The sequence below is a fragment of the Gossypium arboreum genome, chromosome 5 (genome assembly GCF_025698485.1).
Source record: "Gossypium arboreum isolate Shixiya-1 chromosome 5, ASM2569848v2, whole genome shotgun sequence".
In the NCBI taxonomy this organism is placed as follows: Eukaryota; Viridiplantae; Streptophyta; class Magnoliopsida; order Malvales; family Malvaceae; genus Gossypium; species Gossypium arboreum.
The window spans coordinates 12616227-12641755 of record NC_069074.1 but is presented as its reverse complement, the minus strand read 5'-3'; the positions used below and the strand labels follow the sequence as shown (position 1 = coordinate 12641755).

Below are 25529 nucleotides of genomic sequence, written 5' to 3'. Positions count from 1 at the left end.
AGCAAACTGGATCGGGTTAGGGCTCTACCAGAGGACGTCATTTTCGAGCCATTGCAACAGGCTTGAAACGGCGTCGTATTTGACCCTTTAAAAGGGCTGAAATTGAATCAGTCGGCCAAACCCTAGCCTCCCCCCAATCCTTTCTCTTCAACCGAACTCTAATCCCCCTAGCACCAGCACCGATCTGCCTTCACAAACGAAGACCGGTAGACTTGAGCCCTTGGTGATAATCTTCGGCCTTGAGACCCCTCTTTCAACTTCAAATCCGACGAAGCGAAGAGGGATCTATGGAAGATCCATAAGGTAAGATTTCTCCTTTCTTTTTCTCTATTTTTTAACACAATAATGGAAGATAAAGAAACGAAGTTATTTGACAGAAATCCTAAAGCGACTATTAAACAGAAAATCATCTCCGAAAAAAAGAAATTGCTTTTGATAATGCTTTGTATTGCTTCTGCTTTTGTGCGTTTGTATTTCGAAATGTATCTATTGTGCGCGTAAAAAATTATAATGAACAGATCCTTTGACTTTATAGCCGGAGGAATTAAATGAAAGAAAAATCAAATGAAAAATACAATATTTTGTTTTTGTTTCTTTCTCGGTGTGTTCGTCCTTTCTTTTGCAGGTACAGGTGCATTGGCATCGTACGGAGGATGGGCGTAGCGTCACGAGGGTCAGTGTCGTGGTGTCGTCTGATCTTTGGAGGCTTGGCGTGGTTGCTAGAGGTTGTGACGGCGCTGAGATCGCATTCTAGCAAAGGCTAGGGTTTCTGAAGTCTTCTGGGCCATTTGGGCCTCGAGCTTGTAACAAGTTTGGGCTAGGGCATTGGTATGGGTATTGGGTTAGAGTATTAGTTATTGGGTCATGTAATAGGTATTAGTTTGTAAAAAGACATTAAATGGACTGTGGGTTATTTATTTATTTATTTATTTTATATTTTGTTTTGGATTTCCAATGGGCCGGGCAAATTGGCCTGTTTACTGTTGGCACAATTTGATTCTCCCTAATTTTAAGCAACCATTTGAGCTAATTTTCATGGTGCTTCAGTCAAGTAATATCATTGTCTTATTGGGTATTATTATTGTATTATTTTATAGGTACTCATTTGAATTTCCATAGATGGGGTTTTTTTAATTGTTTTGTTGCAATTTTTTTAAAAAAGTTATTGAATAATTTATTTCTTTCATAATATCCCAATAAGAAAAACAAAACAATAAAATTCAACATTATCCTAATTTAATAAAACGTATCTCTAAAACAAAATTAGAAATTCGCGTACATGTTTGTTTTTAACTCCTTACATTAAAATATATCTAAGCATAACATTTAGAATTTTTCCTTTTCTTTATATTACTTAAAAATTAAATCGTTAAACCATAATTAAAAACTTTTTACATCTAAAATATATCTAAACATAAACATTTAGATTAATTTTAAGGCCCAGTTAGTAATGCCCTTTCCTTTTTATTACTTAAAAAAATTTTAAATTATTTTTATAATTTAAGTTTTTATTTAATGATAATAGTAAATATTTACACAGACTTAGTAAGCAAAAATGCAAATGTATAATCAAATTTAATTTTAATTTATTTGCTCCTAATGCATGCATTTTATTGTTCTGTCTTTTTTTTTTTTGAAGTTTTATCAAAAAGGGATATGACAACATGACTTTTTAAATACATAAAACAACTTAAAAAGATGAGGTGACTTTTTAAACAGTAAGCCTTAACAAGAGCATCAACGGTTTGATTAAGAGGTTGGTTTGGGTTTAAAAAGTATTTAGCGATAGATTCAATAGAAGAATGACTAAACAAATAAGGTTTACTAGTCGGTGAGAAAATAATAAAAAGAATCTCACCACCACATAAAGTAGAGAGTTCGGAGATTTTTTTATTTTGAAAATAAGATGCACCTATCATCCTCATTTTCAATGATCTTAATATCAATTTTTTGTTTTTCCTTAGTTTTCTTACTTGAGTTAATTTTCTTACTTGAGCTCGCCATTGTATAAAAGATAAAAAGACAAAAAGAAACAAGCAAAAAATTTAAAAAGGTATGCTTTACTAGCCTTTTAAATGGTTTGAAATGAGATTTTTCTTGGATGGAATTCATATATATAGGCAAAAAAAAAAAAAAAACTAGACACTAAATGTTGAAACTGTAACGACCTAATTTTCAGTGGTGTCGGAAATGGTGATTTGAGATCACTAAATCCGACAAATAAGATTGAACAAGATAGTAATTTAATATTTATGAGTCAAGTAAGAATTTAGAAGAATTTGTGAAATGGTGAAATTAGTGAATTAAAAGAATTTATTAGGTCAAACGGGTCAAAAACGAGGTATCGAGACCTCGAATTTGAAAATCAAGCTATAAAATATTTTTATAAATATTTATGAAGTTTCATTTAGCTAGTATTAAAGTTTGGTTGAGAAATTTTAACGATTAGGTAGTCAATTAAACAAAAAGGACTAAATTGTAATAAAAATAAATTTTGCTAAAAGGATTAAATAGCTCAAGTGTTAAAAGAAGGAAGATTTAAAGGGAAATTAAGCCTAAAAGTGAATAGGCTGGACGGCAAAGGCAAGAAAATCAACAGAAAAATAAGGGAAATAAGGGCAAAATTGGAAATTTTACAACTTTAACATATAAAATAAGAATAAAATTGAAGAATCTAGAGATCTCTTCATATTTTATCAGCCAAAACGCCATAGAAGGTCTGGAGAAAGCTGGTTTTTCATATTTTACATCATATCAAGAAAACGAACTGAATCGTGGAAAGGAGAAAATTCAAGAATAGTCCTTGAATTTCTACGACTTTTGCAAATTAGTCCAGGTAAGTTCATGTGGCAAAGTTCAATGTTTTGATATGAAAATCTTATGATTGTTAAAGTATTTTATTGTTGATGAATACTATCAATTTGCATTAACTAATAAATAATGTGTAACTAAAAGTACAAATTAGTAGGAACAATGGATTTGAGTGCTTCTATTTCGTGACCACGATGAATTGACGAAAAATATGTGATAAGTGCGCCGTTTAAGACCATAGCTGGGTTATGGCATCGGTGCAATGTGATAATGTGACTCAGATAAGACCATAGTGGGCTATGGCATCGGTATAATGTGATAATGTGATTCCGTATAAGACCATGCCTGGGATATGGCTTCGGTATGATATGTAAACCGTGTAAGACCATGGCAAGGCTATGGCTTCGGTGTGTGATGCGTAACAATGTGAAAGCCCATAGTTTACTATGGCAATGTGATAATGAAGCACTCAATTCCCTTATTGTTCCCTAATTTGACAATGAAGTAAATGAGAAATGGGCCTAAGGGAGTTAAATTGTGAGTAGCCATATGGAAATTATTCCGATGAGTTATTAATGAAATTGTGATTTGGAGGATGAAATAGTTAAACTAATAGATATATGATTGTGTACAATATTTGATATGATTTGTGTTTTTATGCCTATGAGCTTACTAAGCTTCAATAAGCTTATTTGTGTGTGTTTGATAATTTCTTTTGTAGATTGAATTAAAGAGAAGTTGGTAGATCGGATCAACACAACAGGCACACTATTCAGATCAATTCGGTAGTTTTTGTTTTATGTTTAAAGATTTATATGGCATGTATAGAGTTTGAATGAATTGAAGTAAAGATGTTATAAACTAGTTAACAATATTTGTACTAAAACAGTTTTTGGTAAGTAGCAGTAGTTTGACTTTGAAAATTCACCATAAATTGTGGAAATTAAGTTAAGGGCTGAGAAAAAAATGAGATTAAATCCTAATGAGTCTAGTTTCATATAGAGGAAACGGTGCATGCAATTGGATTTTATGTTATGAGATATTTAAATTGTGGTGAGACAGAGTCTGAATGACTTCGAGTTCCCCTGTTCTGATTTTAGAAAATCATTAAAAATTTCAGAAAAATAATTATGAGTCATACTGTATATTTATGGATTCCTCATTGGGTCTATTTTTAAGAGAAACAAACGGCATGGTTATTTGAATTTTGTACAGAGAGAAATTTGGTTCGTAGTGCACAGGGGTCAAAGTAGCCAAACCCTGAAACAGGGGAGGATTTAACTAATAAACTATACTAATTTGACCAAAAAAAAATTATATAAAAAAATTGGTAACTAGATATATGAGTATAAATTCGGGAAAAATTTACGGATTTGGATTTCGAGTTTTATAACTCGAGATATGAATTATTTAGCAACTATGACGCAGTTAGACAGCTTGTCTGAAAAGTATGATATAAATTATCTGAATTTGGTTAAGTGCTCAAATAAGTTTAGTAGTGCCTTGTGCTCGACTCCGGCAACGGTCTCGGGTAAGGGGCGTTACAGAAACTAATTAAATTAGGTGATTAAATTTGACGTTCAACAATTGATTATCGTGTTAGTAAATGAATCTTGAATTAGGTAGGTAAATATGTTTCTTGAATGTAGTATAAATCTTGTGTTATTGATCGTATATATATTATATCAAATATGTCATAAAATGAAAAAAAAAATCATGATATTATGGTTCATTTTAGTCAGTTATATGTTGAAAAGTACTAAAAATCGATATCGTTATTCGATAAAATTACAATCTCACCTTGGAATAATTGATAGAATGTTCAAAAAAGGAAAGACTTCTAAATAAATCAAGAACAAAAAAGGCTTCAAAAGCCTATAAGGAAATAATGGATATCAAATTTATTGCATTGTAATTTATGGTAAATTTTAAAATAGGTTAGGCTGTAGTATACCTGTCCATGGGCTGGGTTACCCGGCCTGGCTTGAAGGCCCGTTCAAAAAGTAGGAAGGTTTTGGCAAAAATATAAGCCCGAAAAATGGACTTGAGCAAATAAATGCCCGTTTAGCCTTAGGTAAGGTTCTTTCGGTTCGGGCCTGACCCGGATTTGCAAAAAAAAAAAAAACTATTGTCTTGTTGTTGTTTTTCATTATTTTGTTGTCATTTCACTATTATGTTACTACTTTTTTACTGTTATTATTTAGATATTGTAGAATTCTTGTTTTATTGTTAATTTTACTACTATTTTAGAGTCATTTCCTTGTTAAGTTGCACTTATCTTAGTGTTATTTAAGTATAAATACCTTTTTAATTTGTTGGAAACATTTATTTTAATATTTTTAATGTTTTTGATGTATTATATTTTTAATTTTTATATAAAATAAAATAAAATAATTTTAATATGAGTTGGGCTAAAGTTTGTTATCTATAATATGGGCCGAACTTGAGCAATAATTTAAGCCCATTTTTTAGGCCGAGTCGAGTCCGAACCTATCAAACGGACCTAGAATTTTGTTAAGGCCCTGCCCATGGATAGGTCTAGGTTGTAGTACCAATGAAAGTATGTGATGTCAATAGCATTTGAAATGACTTGGGTTTTACTTCTCTACTAGTTTTATTTTACGATGAATAAAATATCGCAATGTCTTTATCAAAGTTATATAGGGAAGAAAATCAATTTTTTCTAAATTTTAAGAGTTCAACTCTTAGTATTATATATTGTGAATCGCAATAATAACAAAATGTTAAATGTAAGTCGAGCATCTAAAATTATACAACTTCATACTTAATAGGGTTATTTAATTCTGGATTTTCCATGTCCCGAAGAAAGATAAAAATATCTATTTACTTTGATAATCAATTTATTACCTGTTTTTCATTGGTTGGAAGTATAAGGAAGTTGTTGAATGATTATGCTTAATGGTGTTGATGGCATGGTACAATGTTTACGTATTCATGTTTATTGTATAAATAGCAGTACAATTGAATTTAACAGACTCTAATTTAATATTGGGTCGTGGATTTGATTTGAAGTCAGAGCAAAGAAACTATAGAACTTGTCGCAGGATTCAACCAAAGTCTAGAATTCTCAAATAAGATGCCATTTCTCTTTTTAAAATATTAACCTTAATCCCATAACATGAATTAAATGAAAAATTTGAGATCTCCAATATTTTGATTGGTATTATCCAATTAAATAGGTTTTTATATTTATAATTGTGAAAAATAAAATAGAATAAAATAAATAAAAATAAAGAACACATAAATTTTACGTGAAACCCTTTCGGAAAAAAACCACAGGCAAGAGGAGAAGAAAATTCACTATGTCGAAAAATTTTTACTCTAATACAAGAGGAATAGACTATGTCTATTTATAGGCTTGCAAAGCCATATTCTAGTAGGATTGAAACACCTTATCCTAATCAATATAAAATAGATGGAGTTTAATAAGGTTTAAAACCTTATTCTAAAATAAAATAAAAGAAGTCTAGTTCTATATAGATTTTACTTTTATTTTATTTTCCATCGTATTTTATTTAAATAAGAATTTGGGTCACTTAATTCTAACAATCTCCACCTTGACACAAATTCTCAATGAACAAGTTCTTCATCGCGAACTTTCAATAAACAAGTTCTTCACCTCTTCCAAAAACCCTTAAGGGTTTAACTTCAACAATGAACACCAACCAAGTCTAAGCAATGCTCAAACTTGGTTATAGGAAGTGACTTAGTCATCATATCTGCAGGATTTTCATGAGTGCTAATTTTGCTCACAACAATATCACCACGAGCAATAATATCACGAACAAAATGATACCGAATATCAATGTGTTTTGTTCTCTCATGAAACATTTGATCTTTTGTAAGAAAGATGGCACTGATTGTCACAAAATCGTGTCTTGATTTGAAGGTCTTCATTGAGTTCACTAAATAGTCCTTCAACCAAATAGCTTCTTTACAAGCCTCGAGAATCGCCATGTACTCAAACTTCATTGGTAGACAAAGCGATCGTAGTTTGCAAAGTGGCTTTCCAACTAATTGCACAACCTCCGATTGTAAAGACGTAACTCGTGAGAGATCTTCTTCTATCAAGGTCTCCAGCAAAATCAGCATCAACATACCCTATAACTCCATCTTTAGTTCTTCCAAACTGTAAGCAAACATTAGTAGTGCCTCGTAAGTATCTTAAAATCCATCGAATCGCTTTCCGGTGTTCTTTACCGAGATTCGCCATGTATCGCTAACCTGACCGATCGCATATGATAAACTGGATGTGAACAAACCATAGCATACATGAGAGATCCTCTTGCACTAGAGTATGGAACATGTGACATGTACTCAATCTCATTATCGATTGAGGAGATAAGGCCGATGAAAGTCGAAATGGTCGCTAAAGGAGTACTAACAGCTTAGCACTCTGCATATTGAACCCGCAAAGAACTTTCTCAATATACCCTTCCGACTTAGGTACAATTTACTTGCTTTTCTATCTCGAGAATCTCCATACCAAGTATCTTCTTTGCTGGTCCTAAATCTTTCATCTCAAATTCTTCACTTAGTTGGGCTTTAACCTTTCTTATCTCTCTTTATCTTTTTGTCGCTATCAACATGTCATCAACATAAAGAAGTAGATACACAAAAGAACCATCATCATTTTTCTTAAAGTAGACACAACTGTCAAAACTACTTCTTTTGAAATCATGAGAAGTCATAAAGGAATCAAACCTCTTGTACCCTTGTCTTGGTGATTGTTTCAAACCGTAAAGGGACTTTTTCAAACAAGCAAATATAGTCCTCTTTTTCGAGACTATAAAACCCTCCGGTTGTTGCATGTAAATATCTTCCTCAAGTTCTCCATGCAAAATGCGCTTTTACATCTAACCGCTCAAGCTCCAAATCATGCATGGCAACAATACCAAGCAAAGCTCGAATCGAACTATGCTTAACAACCTGGAGAGAACACATCTGTGAAGTCCACTCGAATTTGACTGTAACCCTTTGCAACAAGCCTTGCTTTATATCCGGTTCTTCAACTCCGAGTCCTTCTTTCTTTTAAACACCCATTTACAACGAATGACCTTTTTACCTTTAGGAAGTTTTACAAGATCCCATGTTCATTTTTGTGGAGTGATTCCATCTCCTCTTGCATAGCAAACATCCACTTTTTCGAGTCTTCACACTAATCGCCTCGAGAATAATTAAATGGCTCTTGATTCGCATCTATATCTTCACCACATTTAAAGCATAAGCAACTAGATCAACCTCGGCATACTTCTTTTGAGGTTTAATTTCTCTTCTTGTCCTGTTTTTGGCGATAGAGTATTGCGGTGAAGAAGCAACTCTATTCTCAATTTTGTCTTGGCTTGAGGAGTTGATTCAGATTAATCGATGCTCCACCGCTTTTGGTTTTCTTTATTGGAAGAGTCTTTAAGAGATAAGTTAGGTAGCATAGCAGTTTCATCAAAACAACATCTCTGCTAATCACAACTTTTCTATTTTCGGACACCATAACTTATAGCCTTTTACACCAAACTTTATAACCAAGAAAACGCATTTAATGGATCTCGGTTCCAATTTTCCATTATCAACATGAGCATCGCAGACACCCAAAAATCTTTAAATCGGAATAATTAGCGGGATTACCGGACCATACCTCTTGTGGAGTCTTTTTCTCAATGGCAACGGATGGAGATCGGTTGATCAAAAACATGCGAGAGGTCGTCGCCCAAAATGACTTGGTAAGTTGGCATTTGACAACATACATCGAACCTTCTCCATGATCGTTCTGTTCATTCGCTCGCAACGCCGCTTTTCTTTGTGGAGTATGACGAATCGTCAAGTGTCTCATGATCCCTTCGACTTGCACAATCTATTAAACTCATCGTAACGTAACTCTAAGCCATTGTGCATGCGGAGGTATTTTATCTTTTCCGTCTGTTTTTCAATCATAATTTTCCAAGACTTAAATGTGGAAAACACATCGCTTTTCGCTTGGGAAGAACGCCCAAACTTTTCGGAAAAATCATCAATAAAGGTTAGCATATAATTAGCTCCACCTCTCGAAGGCACTCTAGACGGCCCCACAGATCGAATGGATATACTCCAACGTTTCCTTCGTGTTATGGATTCCTCTAGTGAATCGAACTCTCTTTGCTTCCCAAAACACAGTGCTCACGAAATTCAGGTTTGCAAATTCCTTGCCCATTAAGAAGTCCTCTTTGCTTAATTCGCCATGCCATTCTCACTCATATGCCCTAGGCGATATGCCAAAGTTTAGTAATATCATCATCGACAAGGAAGAGAAGCGACAATTGCATCACCGATATGAGAGAACCCATAAAACATATAACTTGGCAATCTTTCTTTGCCCTTTCATCACAACAAGGACCCTTTGGAAATCTTTAAAACCCCACTTTCACCGTGTATCTGCACCCTTTTGAATCAAGAGTACTCAACGAAATTAAATTTCTTTTCAATTCGGAACATGCCGCACGTCACTAAGTGTTCGACAACTCCATCAAACATCTTAACTTTAATTGTTCCAACACTGCGATTTTACATGAAGCATTATTTCCCATCAAAACAACACCTTGAGATCTTGTTTCATAAGTTGTAAACCAATCCCGATTGGGACTCATGTGGAAGGTGACTGAATCAAGTATCCACTCCTCGCTTACTTTAGAATCATTGATGAAGCAACTAGAAGTTCACCATCGTAGTCTTCTACAACATCGACTTCACCGAATTTTCTTTGTTTTCCTTTTGATTCGCAGACCTCCCTTTTAATCTTATTTTGTAGCTTATAGCACTCAGATTTAATGTGCCCTTTCTTCTTGCGAAGTTGCAAGTTTTACCTCTGTTTGAAGATTTCGATCTACCCTTAGATTTACCACGAGGATTCCGTTCTCGTGTTCTACCACGATCATCATCAACATTCCGGTCTTGTCTCCCACGAACAATGAGACCCTCTCCCGAGAGTTGGGTTTAACCACAAGATGCTTCATCTTATCATACGAGGTTAAAGAATCATAAACCTCATCAACCGTGAGAGACTCGCGGCTATATAAAATCGTGTCTCTAAAGGTTGAATAAGACGGGCAACGAACAAAGTAGAATCAACCCTAGATCTTCCTTATCATATCGAACCTCCATGGCCTCCAAGTTTGAGAGAATTTCTTTAAACACCTTGTTAAGTGTTCGTGTCTGACGCACCTTCCTCCAAACGATGAGCATAAAGACGCCGCTTCATATGCAACTTGCTTGTTAGAGTTTTCGACATACATATTTGTTCTAGCCTCTTCCATAATGCAATGGCGGTTTTCTCTTTCATCACATCCTGCAAAATTTCGTTGGACAAATGCGAGATGTAATTGTGTTAATGCCTTTCGATCCTTACGCTTCTTCTCTTCATCTGTTAATGTCGAAGGCATCTTATCTATCCTAGCAGGCATCCTCTAGATCCATCTGCAAGAAGCGCTTGCATCTTAATTTGCCACAACGCAAATCGGTGTTGCGATCCAACAATGAATTTCATACTTCAAAGACGCCATTACCGTGATCGAGATGAATAACCCTAAGCTCGATACCAATTTGTGAAAAATAAAATAGAATAAAATAAATAAAAATAAAGAACACATAAATTTTACGTGGAAACCCTTTCGGAAAAAAACCACAAGGAGGAGAAGAAAATTCACTATGTCGAAAAATTTTTACTCTAATACAAGAGGAATAGACTATGTCTATTTATAGGCTTGCAAAGCCATATTCTAGTAGGATTGAAACACCTTATCCTAATCAATATAAAATAGATGGAGTTTAATAAGGTTTAAAACCTTATTCTAAAATAAAATAAAAGAAGTCTAGTTCTATATGGATTTTACTTTTATTTTATTTTCCATCGTATTTTATTTAAATAAGAATTTGGGTCACTTAATTCTAACAATAATTAATTGGAATTAAAAATAATATTATTTTATGACAAAGAAAAGATAAAGTAAATCATACTGTTATTATATTAATCAATTTATGTAGTAGCGCGTTTGACATCTAATGCTTAGGTCTCCTTTGGCGGCCGCTACGAAATTAAAAGCATTGGCTCCTTTTCAACTTGCTTTGTGAATCATTGACCAAAATATAAAAACAAACAACTTGCATTGTTAATTGACAGGAACAAGGCGTCAAAACAGTCAAATAAACACTATTCGTAGTCAAATGGAAATTACATTCTAGAACCTCAATTTTTAAGTGGGTAAATTAGTTAAAATCTCAATATTTATAATTTTTAAAAATTATTTAGTAATTTCTTTGATTGAGTTAGTGTTGATTTGACTCGTAATACTCATTCATTTAAATAATAATTTAGATATTAAATTAAATAAAAATAATATATTCATATCATATTTATATTTTGGTATTATATATTGATAAATAAATTTTAAAATATTAATAATTTGTGTTTATATATTTTATATTGTATTAACTACTTAAATTTTTATTCAAGTTGCTTCATTGTATACAATCAGTATTTTCATGTTGGATTAGTGAAAATTCTAACACAAAATTCACTTAATAGTAAAAAGCTAGACGCAAATAATTGCATGACACCATTGAAAAGTCCATACCAATCGGGCATAATATATGTGTGTGTATTACCATCACCATATTGTTTCGTATTGTGCTGGATAATCATTCTTTGCTAGAAATTTTAACACCAAATTCACCTAATAGTAAAAAGCTGGACGCAAAAAATTACATGACACATTTGAAAAGTCCACACCAATCAGGCATAATATATATATATATGTGTGTATTACCATCACCATATTGTGCTGGATAATCATCCTTTGCTAGAAATGGCAGATACTCGGCATTTTGAACTACCCATCGTAGGTAAGTCTTCACCTTACTTTTCTGCAATTTTTTTTCCTTCCTTACGTTCATTTGATATTTTAGTTGCAGAAGTTGATTTTCTTTTTAACTAAAAAAAACTTTTTACCATTACACTATGTGTTTCGTCTGTGACTATGGCTTTATTTAGTTACCGGGAATATATTTATATATATAATTTACCTTTAGAGGTGATTATGCATACATATAATTATTACAGCAATATATTATATATACCAGGTTTCAAATTAAGCATGTTGATAGTTGAAGACTAGAAATTGGGTTGATTTATATGATTAAGAGTTCTCATTTACACCCTATTTTGTACTGATCAATGTATAGTAAGTTAAATTTAGACCAAACTTGGAAGATGGAAAATGCTTCTCCTAAAAAAGAACTCAAAACAGTTTGATTTTATCTATGGATTTTAGTATTAAATCAATCTTCCAGTCTGACTGAAATAAGAACAATCTTGATATCAAATTGTCTACACTCATTAAGCGTAAACTTGGGGATTGAACTAGCCTGATATTAGAATCACCAACTTACATTAAAGAAAAAGAATTTTCAAATTTCATTCAATACTGAGACTCGAGTACATAATGTTTGATATTTGGCAGCTCAAGATGCTAAGGAAGAAAATGGAAATGCCACCAACCAAGTAATAACAGAGTTGGGATCTGTGAAATACAAGCGCTGGATTTGCATATTGCTCTGTATAATCTTTCTCCTCGGCGGCCAATCAGTAGCCGCATTGCTGGGAAGACTTTACTTTGACAAAGGTGGAAAAAGCAAATGGCTATCAACACTAATTCAATTTGCAGGTTTCCCTATTCTAGTCCCTTTCTATTGCATTTCTCGGCCCAAAATGCTCACTGCAAATCATTGTAGCGTTGGAAGTAATAAACAACCATCAGTTATGATGCTGGGTTTGGTCTATGTAACCTTCGGCTTGATGTCAGCTGGAATTGGCTTTCTTTATTCAGTTGGCATGCAGTATCTTCCTATATCTACTGTCACCCTCATTGCTGCATCTCAGCTGGCTTTTAATGCATTCTTTTCCTACTTCCTTAATTCCCAAAGGTTCACTCCTTTCATCATCAATTCTCTAGTCCTTCTCACCATTTCCTCAGTGCTCCTTGTATTCAATAATAACTCTTCAAGGCTTTCTAGAGTTTCTCAAGTACATTGTGCCGCTGGATTCATATGCACCATTTTGGGAACAGCAGGGTCTGGACTGTTGGTTGCCTTACAGCAGTTTGCGCTTCGAAAGCTTGTGGTAAGGCAGTCATTTAAGGTTGTCTTGGATTTGGTGATGTGCCAATCACTCGTTGCATCAAGTGCTATACTAGTGGGCTTCTTTGCTAGCGGAGATTGGAAAGGGTTTAGCGGAGAAATGGATGAATATGGGCTTGGGAAATTTTCCTATCTCATGGTATTGATTTGGACTGCTATATGTTGGGCTGTTTTCTACATTGGTGCAGTAGGATTAGTGTTGGAGGTGTCTGCCCTCTTCTGCACTGCCATTAGTACACTTGGTTTGCCTATAGTTCCAATAATTGCAGTCTTTGTCTTCAATGACAAAATGGATGGTATAAAGGTGATATCTATGGTGTTGGCTATTTGGGGCTTCATTTCCTATGTCTATCAGCAATATCTCGATGACTACATGCCGAAGACCGAAAACACCGGTGAAATTTCTGAAGCTTGCTCTTCTAGCATATGGTTATCCGAACATTCAGCACTGCAGGGTGCAGCTGCCTATCATTGAGTCAAAGCCTGAGACTAGCTTTTACTCAACTTTCTATTATTGTGTTCTATGATATGCTTACTGCAATATATATGCTTAATGCTTCCTTATACTGCAAAATGGAAATGTGTTGATTAACGTTGGTGATCTTGATCGGGCTTGGAAGTATGATCGGTTCATATTGCAGTAAGTACGGTGATTTTGAATGTATCATCTTCATCTTTGTGGTGGAAAATCCAACAGATAAGTTGAATTTGTGACTCTACCATTACATCTAGTAGTAAATGTATTGAACGTACTTTTGCCTTTGACGTTTGAAGTTTGAACTAGACAACAGCAAGTGACTCTACCATTAATGAGTAGAACAATGTGCCTTCTTTTTGTTGTAAAAAGTTCAACAATACAAATAAATGATGAGGACATGATCAATTGGTCGAGTCATGTTGAAACAAGGTTCCAAGTCTTTTAATATTTGCTTAGGTCCGAAGAAAGCGTGTCACGCAATGTTTTTCTTTAAAATATTTTATAAATATATTATATTTAAAATATATATTAAAATATATATTAAATGTATATTTAACTTGGGTTCAACTTTGAGTAAAAAAATTATCTAGGATTCCACTCAAATAAAAATGAGTCTTAAATTTTACTCAAGCTTATTTTTTGAGGTTTTATTTTTATTTAAACATTTTTATATTTCAAACAAATTTTCAAATTTAATATAATTAACTATTAAAAATTAGGAGGTATAGTATAAATTTAATTATAAAAATATAAAATGTTTTTTATGTATTTTATTTTTAAACAATAAAACAGATTGAATCAGACCAACCCAAAATTAAAAATTTAAACACAAACCCAACTCAAAACAGGTTGTATTAACTTGAAATAACTAACCATCCAATCCTTCCTAACCCTTAGAAATTAAGGCTTACTTCCCCATTATTACTGTGTTGAAATATACTTTTGAAAATTTTATGAAAAAGTATGTTTTCTTAATTTTAAATGTTAGACGTTGCTATTAAAAATTGTGACTGAAAATTAAATTATTTATTTTAAACATGATACTGAAAAAAAATTAATTTATATAATTTTAAATAATTTAATATAATGATACACGAAATATAAATTTCAATCACCTTTTGAGTTATTAATATAAATTGTAAAATCAATGATACATAAATAAAATATTTTAAAATTTTATATCGAATGATATTTGAATAATTTAATATAATAATATTTGTGAATAATATTTAAGTAAATTAATATAATGATATAATTACTATAAATAACAGTATTTTGATTATTTCACTTCAAAACGCAAAAGCTAAGAGCAAAAGCTAAAAACATTCAAATCTCAACTTTTTTTTATTTAGACGAAAAACACTTTTTTAAAAGCAATATGTTCTTCACTAATTGGAAAAGTACTTTCCCATCGAAATCCTTAAGTTTACCTTGTAGAAACATTGAATCTTTGAGCTTTAGACTATCATATTTACGGAGAAAGATTTTTAATTTTATTTGAAAAAATCGAAAATATTACTCATCCAGTTTTTTTTATTTCAATTTAGCCAAGTGGAGTGAATTGATTAATTTTGACTTCGATTTAATCGATTAATTCAGTTAGTTGTTGATTTTTGAAACTTGAAATTGAATTGATCGAAAAAATCAACTTATTTTATATTATTTTTAAGATATATTTATATTATATAATAAATATATAATCATATAAACTCAACTCAATAATCTAAGATAGATTAATTGAAAACAACCAACTTTACTAACTGAATCAAAGTCAATTTAATTGATTTTCTCAACTAAAATCAATCAAATCGATTTCCTTAATATAATTTAAAAAAAAAATTATCGAACCAACGGATTAAACAGATTGCAGTTACCCTTCCAAGCTGGATCCATCACTAACAAAGGCATCAGCCATGTACATACAATTATCGCTTGAATATCTAAAAAGAGTTAACTGCATTAACATCCTCAAACTACATTTCATATTATAAATTGATCCTCAAATATCAAAACATTTTAATTGTATTCTAAAAAGAACTTATATTACATAAATCAGGTACTTCTTCTACCCTAGTTATTAGTTTGGGCTTTAAATATTACATATCTAACCATTTTACCATTTAATTTACTATTTTGAAATCTCAATAAAAAATTCTAAAATTCAAATTCCTAATGAAGGGATTTTTAGGGAATTTTATAAGAGACATACATCATCCAATAAAATGTGATCATTTTAACTTCGGTTTTCTCTGCACTCTGAAACTCAAACAAAATTTGTCAATTTAATCTAATTCTAAAGGTTTAAAATATGATAAATTTTGTAAATATATAAGGCTAAATTTATTCAATTTTTTAGAATTAGAACTAAATGACAAATATTGTAAACATTGAAGGCTACATTTGTTAAATTGTTAGATTAAGAATCAAATTGAATTGATAAAATGTGTAAACATTGAAAGACTAAATTTATTATTAGGCCAATAAAAATAGCCCACGTCAACTTTTCGTTAAGTATTTCACGGTGAGGATTAAAATTTTAAATTTTAAAAATACTGGTGACGAAATTGAATTTTTTTAAATTGAGTGACCAAAATAAAACCTACCCAACACCACCAACGTATTTTACCCTTTAAATTATTATTCTTCATGTTATTTGATTAATTTTTATATTTAAAACTCTTTTCAAATTTAGTAATATTAAAATTCTTTGAAATTGTTTTTTATAAATAAAATTTTTATTAATATACTCGATTGAAATGTTCATAGAACTAATTTATTTATTTTAGTAAATTGTAATATCTATTAGTTTGGTCAAGTACTTTTACTGTTACACGTGTAAGAATACAATTGAGATACATTTATACTTATTTTTAAACTTTATAAATAGAATTAATAAAATTAAAATTATATATATTTCGATGTCCCAATTGGTTTGTTTACTGAAAATTTAGCAATATAACTGGGAAATTTTATAGGGGTCTTTCTAGAATACGATGGATCAAATCTAGGAAAAGAAAATCGCAATTTCATGAGAGTAAGGGTACATATTAATATTAGGCATCTTTTGAAAAGGAAAAAAGCAAATTCTGTTTTGTGGGAGATGTTCGTATGTAAAATTTAAATATGAACGTTTATCACTTTTTTGTTTTTATTGCGGACGTTTAGGGCATAGTGACTCTTTTTGTGAAGCAAAAATGATGCTCGGAGTGGATATTGTTGAAATGGGCTGGGATTTATCATTGCAAGCAAAATCTCGAAGAGCTTTATCAATGAATAGTATATGGTTACGAAAAGAAGGGGAAGGGAAATGAGAAGGAAACTGGAAGGATAATCGAGGTTTGGGGACTAGAACATGAGAAGGGCATAACAAAAATCGAAGTGGAAAAAGCATTGATCCAATTCTAGGTTTTAATTTAGAAGAGGGAATGTCCTCTCTTAATCAGCAGAAGGAAGAGCTTTGGACAGGTCAGATGCAAACTATTATGGAGCATGATTCGAAAGATGGTATCTTAATAGGAGAGGAGGGGAAAAAACGACATAGGGGGGAGCTGGAATAGCAAATAGGAAAAGAAGAGAGTGATAATGTAATGGCAAGGAGTAGGAGAATGGTGGATTCTAATTCTTTATTATCGGCGGCTGCCAATAGGCATGCCGACCTAGAGCAATAAAAATCATAAGCTGGAATGTCCGTGGTTTGGGAAACCCACGGACGATTCAAAGACTTCAGCATTTGCTGAAGATATATAATCCCCAAATAGTCTTCTTTATGAGCTTTGTAGAAGACAGATGGAACGAGTTCATAGAAGTTGTGGTTTTGCGATTAGTATTGAGATCGATTCAGAAGGCACTGGAGGAGGACTGTGTCTAGCATGGAAAGCTGATGTTAACATAGTACTTCGGAGTTTTTCTAAAAGACATATTAATGCTGTAGTTGAAGATTCTGAAACAGGAATCAATTGGAGATATACGGGTTTTTATGGATCCCTTTATGCGCAAGATAAAAATGACTCATGGGCTATTTTAAAAAGTTTAGCTTTTGTTATGGATCTCCCTTGGTTTGTTTGTGGAGACTTCAATGAAATTATGTATGGCTTTGAAAAGAAGAGGGGGCTGCCTAGAGATGAAAGAATGATGGAACTCTTTTGAAGAACATTAGAGGAATGTCAACTAAATGATGTGGGGTTTTCTGGTAATTGGTTTACATGGGAGAAAGGTAATTTACCGGAGACGAACATACAAGAACGATTGGATAGAGGTGTCGCCAATACAGATTGGATTGCTAAGTTTCCAAAGGTGAAAGTTCAACATCTTGTACATTCCTTTTCAGATCATTGTCTTTTTCTAATTAACACAAGAATGTTTGAAGAACTGTTGAAAAACAATATTTTCAAATTTGAAGCTTAGTGGTTATTGGAAGATTCTTTCATTGCCAAAGTTAAAATTTTATGGGAGAATTCATCTGGAGAGCTGTTGCAAAAGCTAGAAATTTTAAAGAAAGGATTGAATATATAGGCTGGACAAAGTTAAAAGGAAGAGAAGAAAACAGTTCTTAAAGGAAAAATTAGCTGAATTATCTGAGGCTGAAAGAGATGACAGAAACTTAGCTGAACTGATTGATACGAAAATTAATTTGAATTTTGATATTGAAATGAATGAATGTTACTGTGAACAGAAGGCTAGACTGAATTGGTTGAAATTTGGTGATAAAAATACTGCATTTTTCATAGTCAAGCAACATAGCGTTGGAAGACATATTTTATTCATAAGCTGTAAAATGAAGAAGGAAGAGAAATGGGATACTCACAGGAAATCGAAGGGGTTACACGTTCTTATTTTCAAAAATTGTTCTCGGAAGAGGATAAGGGGAATTATGACCATTTGTTGTCAGGGATTGATCGGTACGTGAGGAAGATAATAAAAAACTAATAGCATCCTACACAAAAGAGAAAATTCCGAACCTTCAAAGGCACCAGGGGAAAATGGTTTCTCAGCCCTATTTTATCAGAAATGTTGGCATATTGTAGGAGAAGAAGTCACCTCTTTTTGCTTACGACTTCTAAATGGAAATATGAAAGTGGTTCTATTAATTCTACTAATATTGTACTTATTCCAGAAATTATCAGCCCTTCAAGTATGACACAGTTCAGGCCGATTAGCCTAAGCAATATGCTTTATAAAATTCTGGCAAAGGCTATAGCTAATAGATTTCGAGGAGTTATTGAAAATGGCATTAATGATGCGCAATGTGCTTTTGTGCTAGAACGTTTAATATCAGATAATGTGTTATTAGCCTATGAAAAATTGCATATACTTAAACAAAAGGGATTGGGGAAAAAAGGGTTTATGGCAGTAAAACTCGACATGAGTAAAGCATATGATAGGGTCGAATGAAATTTTTTAAAGGAGATAATGGTACAAATGGGGTTTGCTCAAAAATGGGTGGATACTCTTATGAAATGTGTGACAATTGTTTCTTATTCAGTGGTCATTAATGGGTAGATGGGAGGAAAATTTCTACCAACCAGAGGACTTTGACAAGGTGATCCTTTAAGTCTATTCTTGTTTCTTCTATGTGGGGAGGGTCTATCAAGCTTAATGAGATTAGCAACAAATGGAGGTTTTTTCAAAAGTGTTAAGATTAGTAGAAGTGGCCTACAGGTATCTCACCTTTTATTTGCTGATGATTGCATCTTATTTGGGGAGGCAACATTTGGGAGAGCTAATTTATTTAAAGACATCTTACGTGAGTACAGCTTTTGCATGGGTCAATGTGTTAATTTTGATAAATCAATAGTATTTTTTAGCAAAAACACTTCAGAAGGGGATAGACGGTTGGTTGTCAATTTACTGAGGGTCCACAATTCGAATGAACCAAAACGTTACCTAAGGTTGCCGAATATGATTGGTAGAGAAAAAATGAATATTTCCAAAATTTGAAAGATCAAGTTAAAAAGCGTATTGATAACTGGAGCAATAGGTATTTATCTCAGGGAGGAAAAGAAGTATTTATAAAGGCCATTATTCAATCTATACCAACTTACACGATGGCTTGCTTCTTATTACCTAAAGCTCTATGCGATGAACTCGAAAGTATCATTGCAAAGTTCTGGTAGCAGAAGGGACATGGGAAAAGGGGAATTTGTTGGTGCATTTGGAAAAATCTTTATTTTTTAAAAGAAAATAGTGGTTTGGGTTTCCAAAATTTTGGTCATTTTAACATTGCGTTATTAGCCAAGCAAGGGTGGCGTTTTATTAACTATCCAAATTCGTTATTGACCAGAGTTTTAAAAGTAAAATATTATCTGTAATTGAGTTTTCTAAACGCAGAGTTAGGAAATTTTCCTTCACTCAACTGGAAGAGTATTTGGGCAGCAAAGGGCCTTCTTCAAAATGGGTTGTGTTGGAGAGTGGGTAGGGTGGATAAGGTTTCAATCTAAAATGATAGTTGGATTCAGGGGATCAAGAAAATTGAAGGGCAAAACAGATCAAACAATGAGGAGCTAAAATTAGTCTCATATCTTATTGATACTACAAACAAAAAATAGAGGTCAGATTTGATTAATAATGCCTTTCAAGCGGATATTGCTCAGAAAATCATAAGGATCCCTCTTACAGAGACAAGCCACGAAGATATTCAAGTTTGGAAAGGAGAACCGTCCGGCGAATTTTCAGTACGCAGTGCCTATAAACTATTACAAGATACTACTACGAATCCTAGTAATAATTTAATACAAGCCAAAATCAAAGAATTTTACAGGAAACTATGGAACCTATAGCTACCTTCAAAAATTACAATTACTGTTTGGCAAATTTCCTGGGATTTCATTCCTAATCTAGCTAATCTCATATACAAAAGAATCACTAAAACGACAGACGCCCCCATTGCTGTTCCTGGGTCGAAAACAGTCCTCACATCTTTCATCAATGCCCTATATCAACAGAAGTTGGGCAGATTTTACATCTTTCCTGGGTCATAAATAATATGAATCAAAATATCTGAGAATGGCTAACTTGGGTTTTTAGGAGAGGCACCGACGAACAATGTCGACTTTTCTGTTATGCTTTGTGGTTAATCTGGTTTTCCAGGAACCAGTTTATTCATGAAAGAAAAAACACAATAAGAAGATATCTTACACAAAGAATACAGAGGTATATGGAGGAACATGAAGTAGTGAGAGCAATGAAGATTCCTTTAAATACGAATAAAAGACACAAAAATCAAGAAGACATACCGAGAATAACGATTCAGTTTGATACAGCTTTTGATAATAGCAACTTCAAGCAGCGACAGGTCCGGTGGTTTAGAGCCTGAGGGGTGAACTTCTGGTCTCAAAGTTGACCCTCCACAACAACGTCTCCTTCCCGTTTGCAACAGAAGCATATGCATGTTTAAAAGCCATAAAGTTAGGGATCTAATGGGCATGCAATCCGTTAAAGTCATGGGGAATTCCAAAACAATAATAAAAAAGTGCCAAACGACATCAACAGACAAATCAGTAATCGGAACGATTATCAGAGACATCCAGAATATGAAACCTTGTTTTCAAGAAGTTAACTTTCAACATATTCACAGAGAAGGAAACTTGCAAGCACATAGAATCGCAAAGAACATGCTTGAAAGAGGAAAGATTTTGTACCTGATGGGAGAAGGACTGAACAGTCAAACTGTCGTTTCGGAGGGGTGATGGTCAAGATGCCCAGACTAAAGGAGCTTTTTGAGAAATATGAATTTCAAAAACTAGATAGCAAATAAAGTTTAGTTCATTGGAAATCGCTATCATCAGAACGGATGGGATTTTGAAATGAAAAGTCGAGCATATTAATGGATTCCAACCGTTTGAGTTTACTGGGGTAGAAAAATAGGTTTCATGTTTTTTTCAGTCTCATTTATTGATTTTCGTTCTCATCAAGTTTGTTTTTCTTTAATGTTTTTTTTAAGGAGGTTTTCACTATTAGATTTATAGTGAGGCCGGATCTTTGTTCTAGTTTTTTTTGATGTAGTAGGCCTGAGTCCAATGATTTGTTGGGCCTCACTTATTTTTTCTTTTCAAATAAAAAACCCAGTCAATTTTATTTCAAAAAAATTATATATATTTATGTTCTATTCTTTTTAATTTTTTTAATAGTCTAAAAGTTAGAGTAAAATTAAAACATTGATACACATTTTTATATTTTTAAGAAAAATTAATATTTTAAAACTTTATATAATTTTGGACTTAAACATTTAAATAATTTTCTATTTTGAATTTTCTTAAGCATTTTATTAATTTTAAAATTTATAATTTTTTAAAAGATTAAATCCAAGATGAATCTACACAAATAATTATTTATTTTTCCAAATTTATTCCAGATATAAAAAGTTCAAATAATTTTTTTGAAATTTTTAATTTTTAACTGACGTGGCAATAACAGGTTAGAAATTATTATCATTAACAGTAATGGTTAAAAACAAAAGAATATTAGTAAAAGGCTTAATTAATACAATTTAAAATTTTGAATGCTCATGAAAAACTTAATTAATTCTTTTTACCCTTAAGTTCCTTTTTCTTTTTAAATTCCATGATTCTGTTTGTGTCAACAAATAAAATAATGTTTGTTCCAAGCAGATATGGTACTGGGGAATATATATCCGACCATAACAAGTGGCATTATCTCATTGGAGCAACAAATAACACTTCAAAAATTGCTTCAGATTTTCGATAGATCAGCTTCACCAAAATTATTCCAACTAGACATTGCAAAATCAGACATCCCTAATGTTACAAACCAATAGGAATTCAGACATTGATAGTCATAAGATAACGCTTTTGAGTTGTACCAAAATAGGAAAAATCCTAACTTTTTCCTGAGAAAATTGTTCCGAGGCTAAGCTCGTTATTACATTAATAATACTAACAGTCTGCATTTAGAAACATATATTTCCATTTCACAGTCTATATAATGTTGCCTTTATTTTACAGAATACCTTTAATGCTTCAACTATATGTCGAAAACTTCAACTATAAAAACAACACAAAATTAGAAAAAGAAATAACAATGATCAAAACTAAGATTTGGAAGCTTTTTAAATGGCTGATTAGCTTCTTATCAACCGTAAATTGTTTATCTGTTCCTGCTTGACAAAAGGAACTCTGTCTCCATACTTAACACAGAGGAGGAGCAAAATATATACTAAATTTAGCCTATTGGGGAGGGGGGTGAATTTGGTTAATAAAGTTTGTACAGATTTTATCTATTTCAAGTATTTTTCATGGTGCTACTGTTGCAACGCAAGATATTTTTCCCTATGTAGATATTTTACATGCATATCTTAACAGCCACTCAAACTCAGTAACTTGTATTTTGCTGCCATCATTTCAACATCATAACTTGAAGAACAACTCTACTGCATATGGGCTCAACAAGTTTCTCTCTTTCAAAACTCGTTTATTGTCCTAATAATTTGTGGTTGTCAATATTTAATTATAATGAGTGTCAAAATCTCCAACTGTGCATTCAAATTTCAAAGACAAAATGAGAATTAAAAAAAAAAAGATAGATACTGGCATCGGCTACTGCCCGTTTAGTGTTTTTGTGGATGGAAAGAGTGCCAAGTGGAAAATCCAAAGAAAATATCGAAATCTTGAGCCCCCAATGAAATGAGAGATATAGATACTGGCCTAGATAAGGATTGAGGAACCTCGCCCACAGCTCCCTATATAATCCCTGCGCATTGCCTCCTTTCCATCACTCTCAAAACTTATACCACGAACTCCCATCACACGAGATCATCTTTCCCCTTCAGAATGGCAGCTGCAACCATGGCTCTCTCTTCCCCATCTTTCGCCGGAAAGGCCGTCAAGCTCTCTCCTTCCGCCCCTAAAATCCAAGGCAATGGCCGTGTTTCCATGAGGAAAACCGCTACCAAGGCTGCTCCCTCCGGAAGTCCATGGTACGGTCCTGACCGAGTTTTGTACTTGGGTCCACTATCTGGTGAGCCTCCATCTTACTTGACCGGAGAATTCCCTGGTGACTACGGTTGGGACACTGCTGGACTCTCGGCTGACCCAGAGACATTTGCCAGGAACCGTGAGCTCGAAGTCATCCACTGTAGGTGGGCTATGTTGGGTGCTCTTGGGTGTGTTTTCCCTGAGCTTTTGGCTAGGAATGGAGTCAAATTCGGTGAGGCCGTGTGGTTCAAGGCCGGATCTCAGATCTTCAGCGAAGGTGGGCTTGACTACTTGGGAAACCCAAGCTTGATACACGCTCAAAGCATCTTGGCCATCTGGGCTTGCCAAGTTATCTTGATGGGAGCTGTTGAGGGTTACCGCATTGCTGGCGGGCCTCTCGGTGAGGTAACCGACCCCTTGTACCCAGGTGGCAGCTTCGACCCATTGGGTCTTGCTGACGACCCAGAGGCATTCGCTGAGCTTAAGGTGAAGGAGATCAAGAACGGCAGATTGGCTATGTTCTCCATGTTTGGATTCTTCGTCCAAGCCATCGTCACCGGAAAGGGACCATTGGAGAACTTGGCTGACCACCTTGCTGACCCAGTTAACAACAATGCCTGGGCCTACGCCACCAACTTTGTTCCCGGAAAGTGAGATTAGAGGGTGAGAGTGATTTGTGTTTGAAGTTTCTGTTGATGTGATGTAAATTTGTTGCAAATCAATGAGAGCATGAGGTGAATTTTTATGTGCTAAACATGCATTTGCATTTTGCCTACCTTCTTTTCACAGCTTTAATCATCTTATTCATCTGCATTTTATTTCGAAAAAGAAAATGATTGATTAAAAAGTGTTGAATATAGCATCTGGGCCTGCATAATAATCTTACACGAAACAATGGGAGAATTATGTGATAACAGCAGCTCCAAGATTCACTACAATCTATCAGATATATAAAGACTGTTCTTCTGCATATGGTTTCATTCTATAGAAATTTTATATTGGTTTTCCCTACTACTATTCTCCTTTGCCAACGTTACCCAATAAATGATCATTTCTTTTTCGTCTTTTTTTTTAATTTTATAAAATATTAAGTTAATTTGCATTTGACTTCCTCTAGAATTTAAAATTCACTTCTAGTCTCTTCAAAATTAGGAAGTTTATAGTTTAATCCCCAGGGAAATTGTAAAATTTTCTTTTAATATAGTGATAATAAAATTAGTAATGATTCAAATCCAACTTTCCAGAAAAGAATTCAGACTTCACTTGGAGTGAGTGGAAACTTTTTCAATTTCTAGTTCTCCCTCTTTGGAAGTAAAAGCCCAATTCTTTTAGAAAAAAAAAAAAAAGAAGATTGATGGAGCTAACTTAAAAGATTAAATTGGGTGAGGAAAATCAGTGGCTAAGGCAATATTAATGTCCTATGACTTGTAGCATGAAAAGCAACGAGGTAAAATAAAAAGTTAATCGGAATAAAAACAATAACTTTCTATTGAGGCAAAGCCTCTCTCAACCAACAAAAGTGAGGGAAACTAAAAGAATTCCTAGTTTAAATTACCTTAAATTAAGGGTGCAAGAAAACATAATAGTTGGTGCAAAACCAAGCAACACCGAAATGATAAGAGATAGGAGAATTCAAACGGTTGATTCGGTTAATACTTGAATTAAATTATTTAAAATGTAAAAATTTTTAATCATTAATCAGATCGAAAGTCTTTTCAAGCGAAATATTTTAATTAATTAAAATTTATATATTTTTGTCTTTTAATTAAAATAAGTATAAAATAAAAAAATACATTGTTAATGTTCATTTTCTTTTATTTAATAGTACAAAAACTTTAAATGGAGGTGAAAATAATAAATAAGACATTAGAAACACTAGATGAGTCTTGAAAGTTAACAACCAAATACTATATAAGTTTTGAAAACATCAAATATTTTGGTTAATTCGATTAATTACCCGGTTTTAAACTGAATTAACCGATAACTAAAATCTCAAAAATTCATTAACTGACATCCGACCAAATTAAATTCAGTTACCGACTGATTAACTTAATTCAATTTTAGTTGAACTGTGAACACCCTAATAAAACAAAACAACCTTGAATCTCACTAGTAAAAGAGAGATTAAA

General features: G+C 33.0%; 3 protein-coding genes across 6 annotated transcripts; 2 read left to right on the top strand and 1 right to left on the bottom strand.

Moving 5' to 3' along the window:
* The first annotated feature begins 11573 nt into the window (after positions 1-11573).
* Positions 11574-13899, top strand: LOC108452110 (purine permease 21-like). Its single transcript, XM_017749859.2, has 2 exons — positions 11574-11700; positions 12318-13899. The coding sequence occupies exons 1-2, from the start codon at positions 11664-11666 to the stop codon at positions 13466-13468; spliced, it is 1188 nt and encodes a 395-aa protein (XP_017605348.1). The 5' UTR covers positions 11574-11663; the 3' UTR covers positions 13469-13899.
* Positions 13900-19990: 6091 nt separating this feature from the next.
* LOC108451925 (uncharacterized) lies at positions 19991-21397 on the bottom strand. 4 transcript variants are annotated; one of them, XR_008283104.1, is made up of 3 exons: positions 20704-21397; positions 20483-20545; positions 19991-20400 (listed from the first exon to the last, which is right to left on the bottom strand). XR_008283104.1 is itself a non-coding variant. In XM_053028292.1 (2 exons), exons 1-2 carry the CDS (start codon positions 20991-20993, stop codon positions 20223-20225), a joined length of 468 nt encoding a protein of 155 aa, XP_052884252.1. In that variant the 5' UTR covers positions 20994-21081; the 3' UTR covers positions 19991-20222. The 4 variants fall into 4 exon arrangements, 1 of the variants encoding a protein (XP_052884252.1); XR_001866316.2 differs by having other exon boundaries at positions 19991-20545; positions 20704-20829; positions 21109-21397; XR_001866318.2 differs by lacking the exon at positions 20483-20545 and having other exon boundaries at positions 19991-20437; positions 20704-20829; positions 21109-21397.
* A 1775-nt stretch (positions 21398-23172) lies between these two features.
* LOC108449954 (chlorophyll a-b binding protein of LHCII type 1) lies at positions 23173-24154 on the top strand. The gene has a single exon (XM_017747351.2). The coding sequence runs from the start codon at positions 23257-23259 to the stop codon at positions 24052-24054; it is 798 nt and encodes a 265-aa protein (XP_017602840.1). The 5' UTR covers positions 23173-23256; the 3' UTR covers positions 24055-24154.
* The last annotated feature ends 1375 nt before the right edge of the window (positions 24155-25529 follow it).

Bases quoted from the DNA above. Each gene is read 5' to 3' on its own strand.
- LOC108452110 (XM_017749859.2), top strand. From the start codon at position 11,664: ATGGCAGATACTCGGCATTTTGAACTACCCATCGTAG. The intron at 11,701-12,317 runs GTAAGTCTTCAC...GATATTTGGCAG, and splicing joins TTTTGAACTACCCATCGTAG to CTCAAGATGCTAAGGAAGAA.
- LOC108451925 (XM_053028292.1), bottom strand. From the start codon at position 20,993: ATGTCTCTGATAATCGTTCCGATTACTGATTTGTCTGTTGATGTCGTT. The intron at 20,401-20,703 runs GTATGTCTTCTT...CTGTTGATATAG, and splicing joins AAACTGAATCGTTATTCTCG to GGCATTGATGAAAGATGTGA.
- LOC108449954 (XM_017747351.2), top strand. From the start codon at position 23,257: ATGGCAGCTGCAACCATGGCTCTCTCTTCCCCATCTTTCGCCGGAAAG.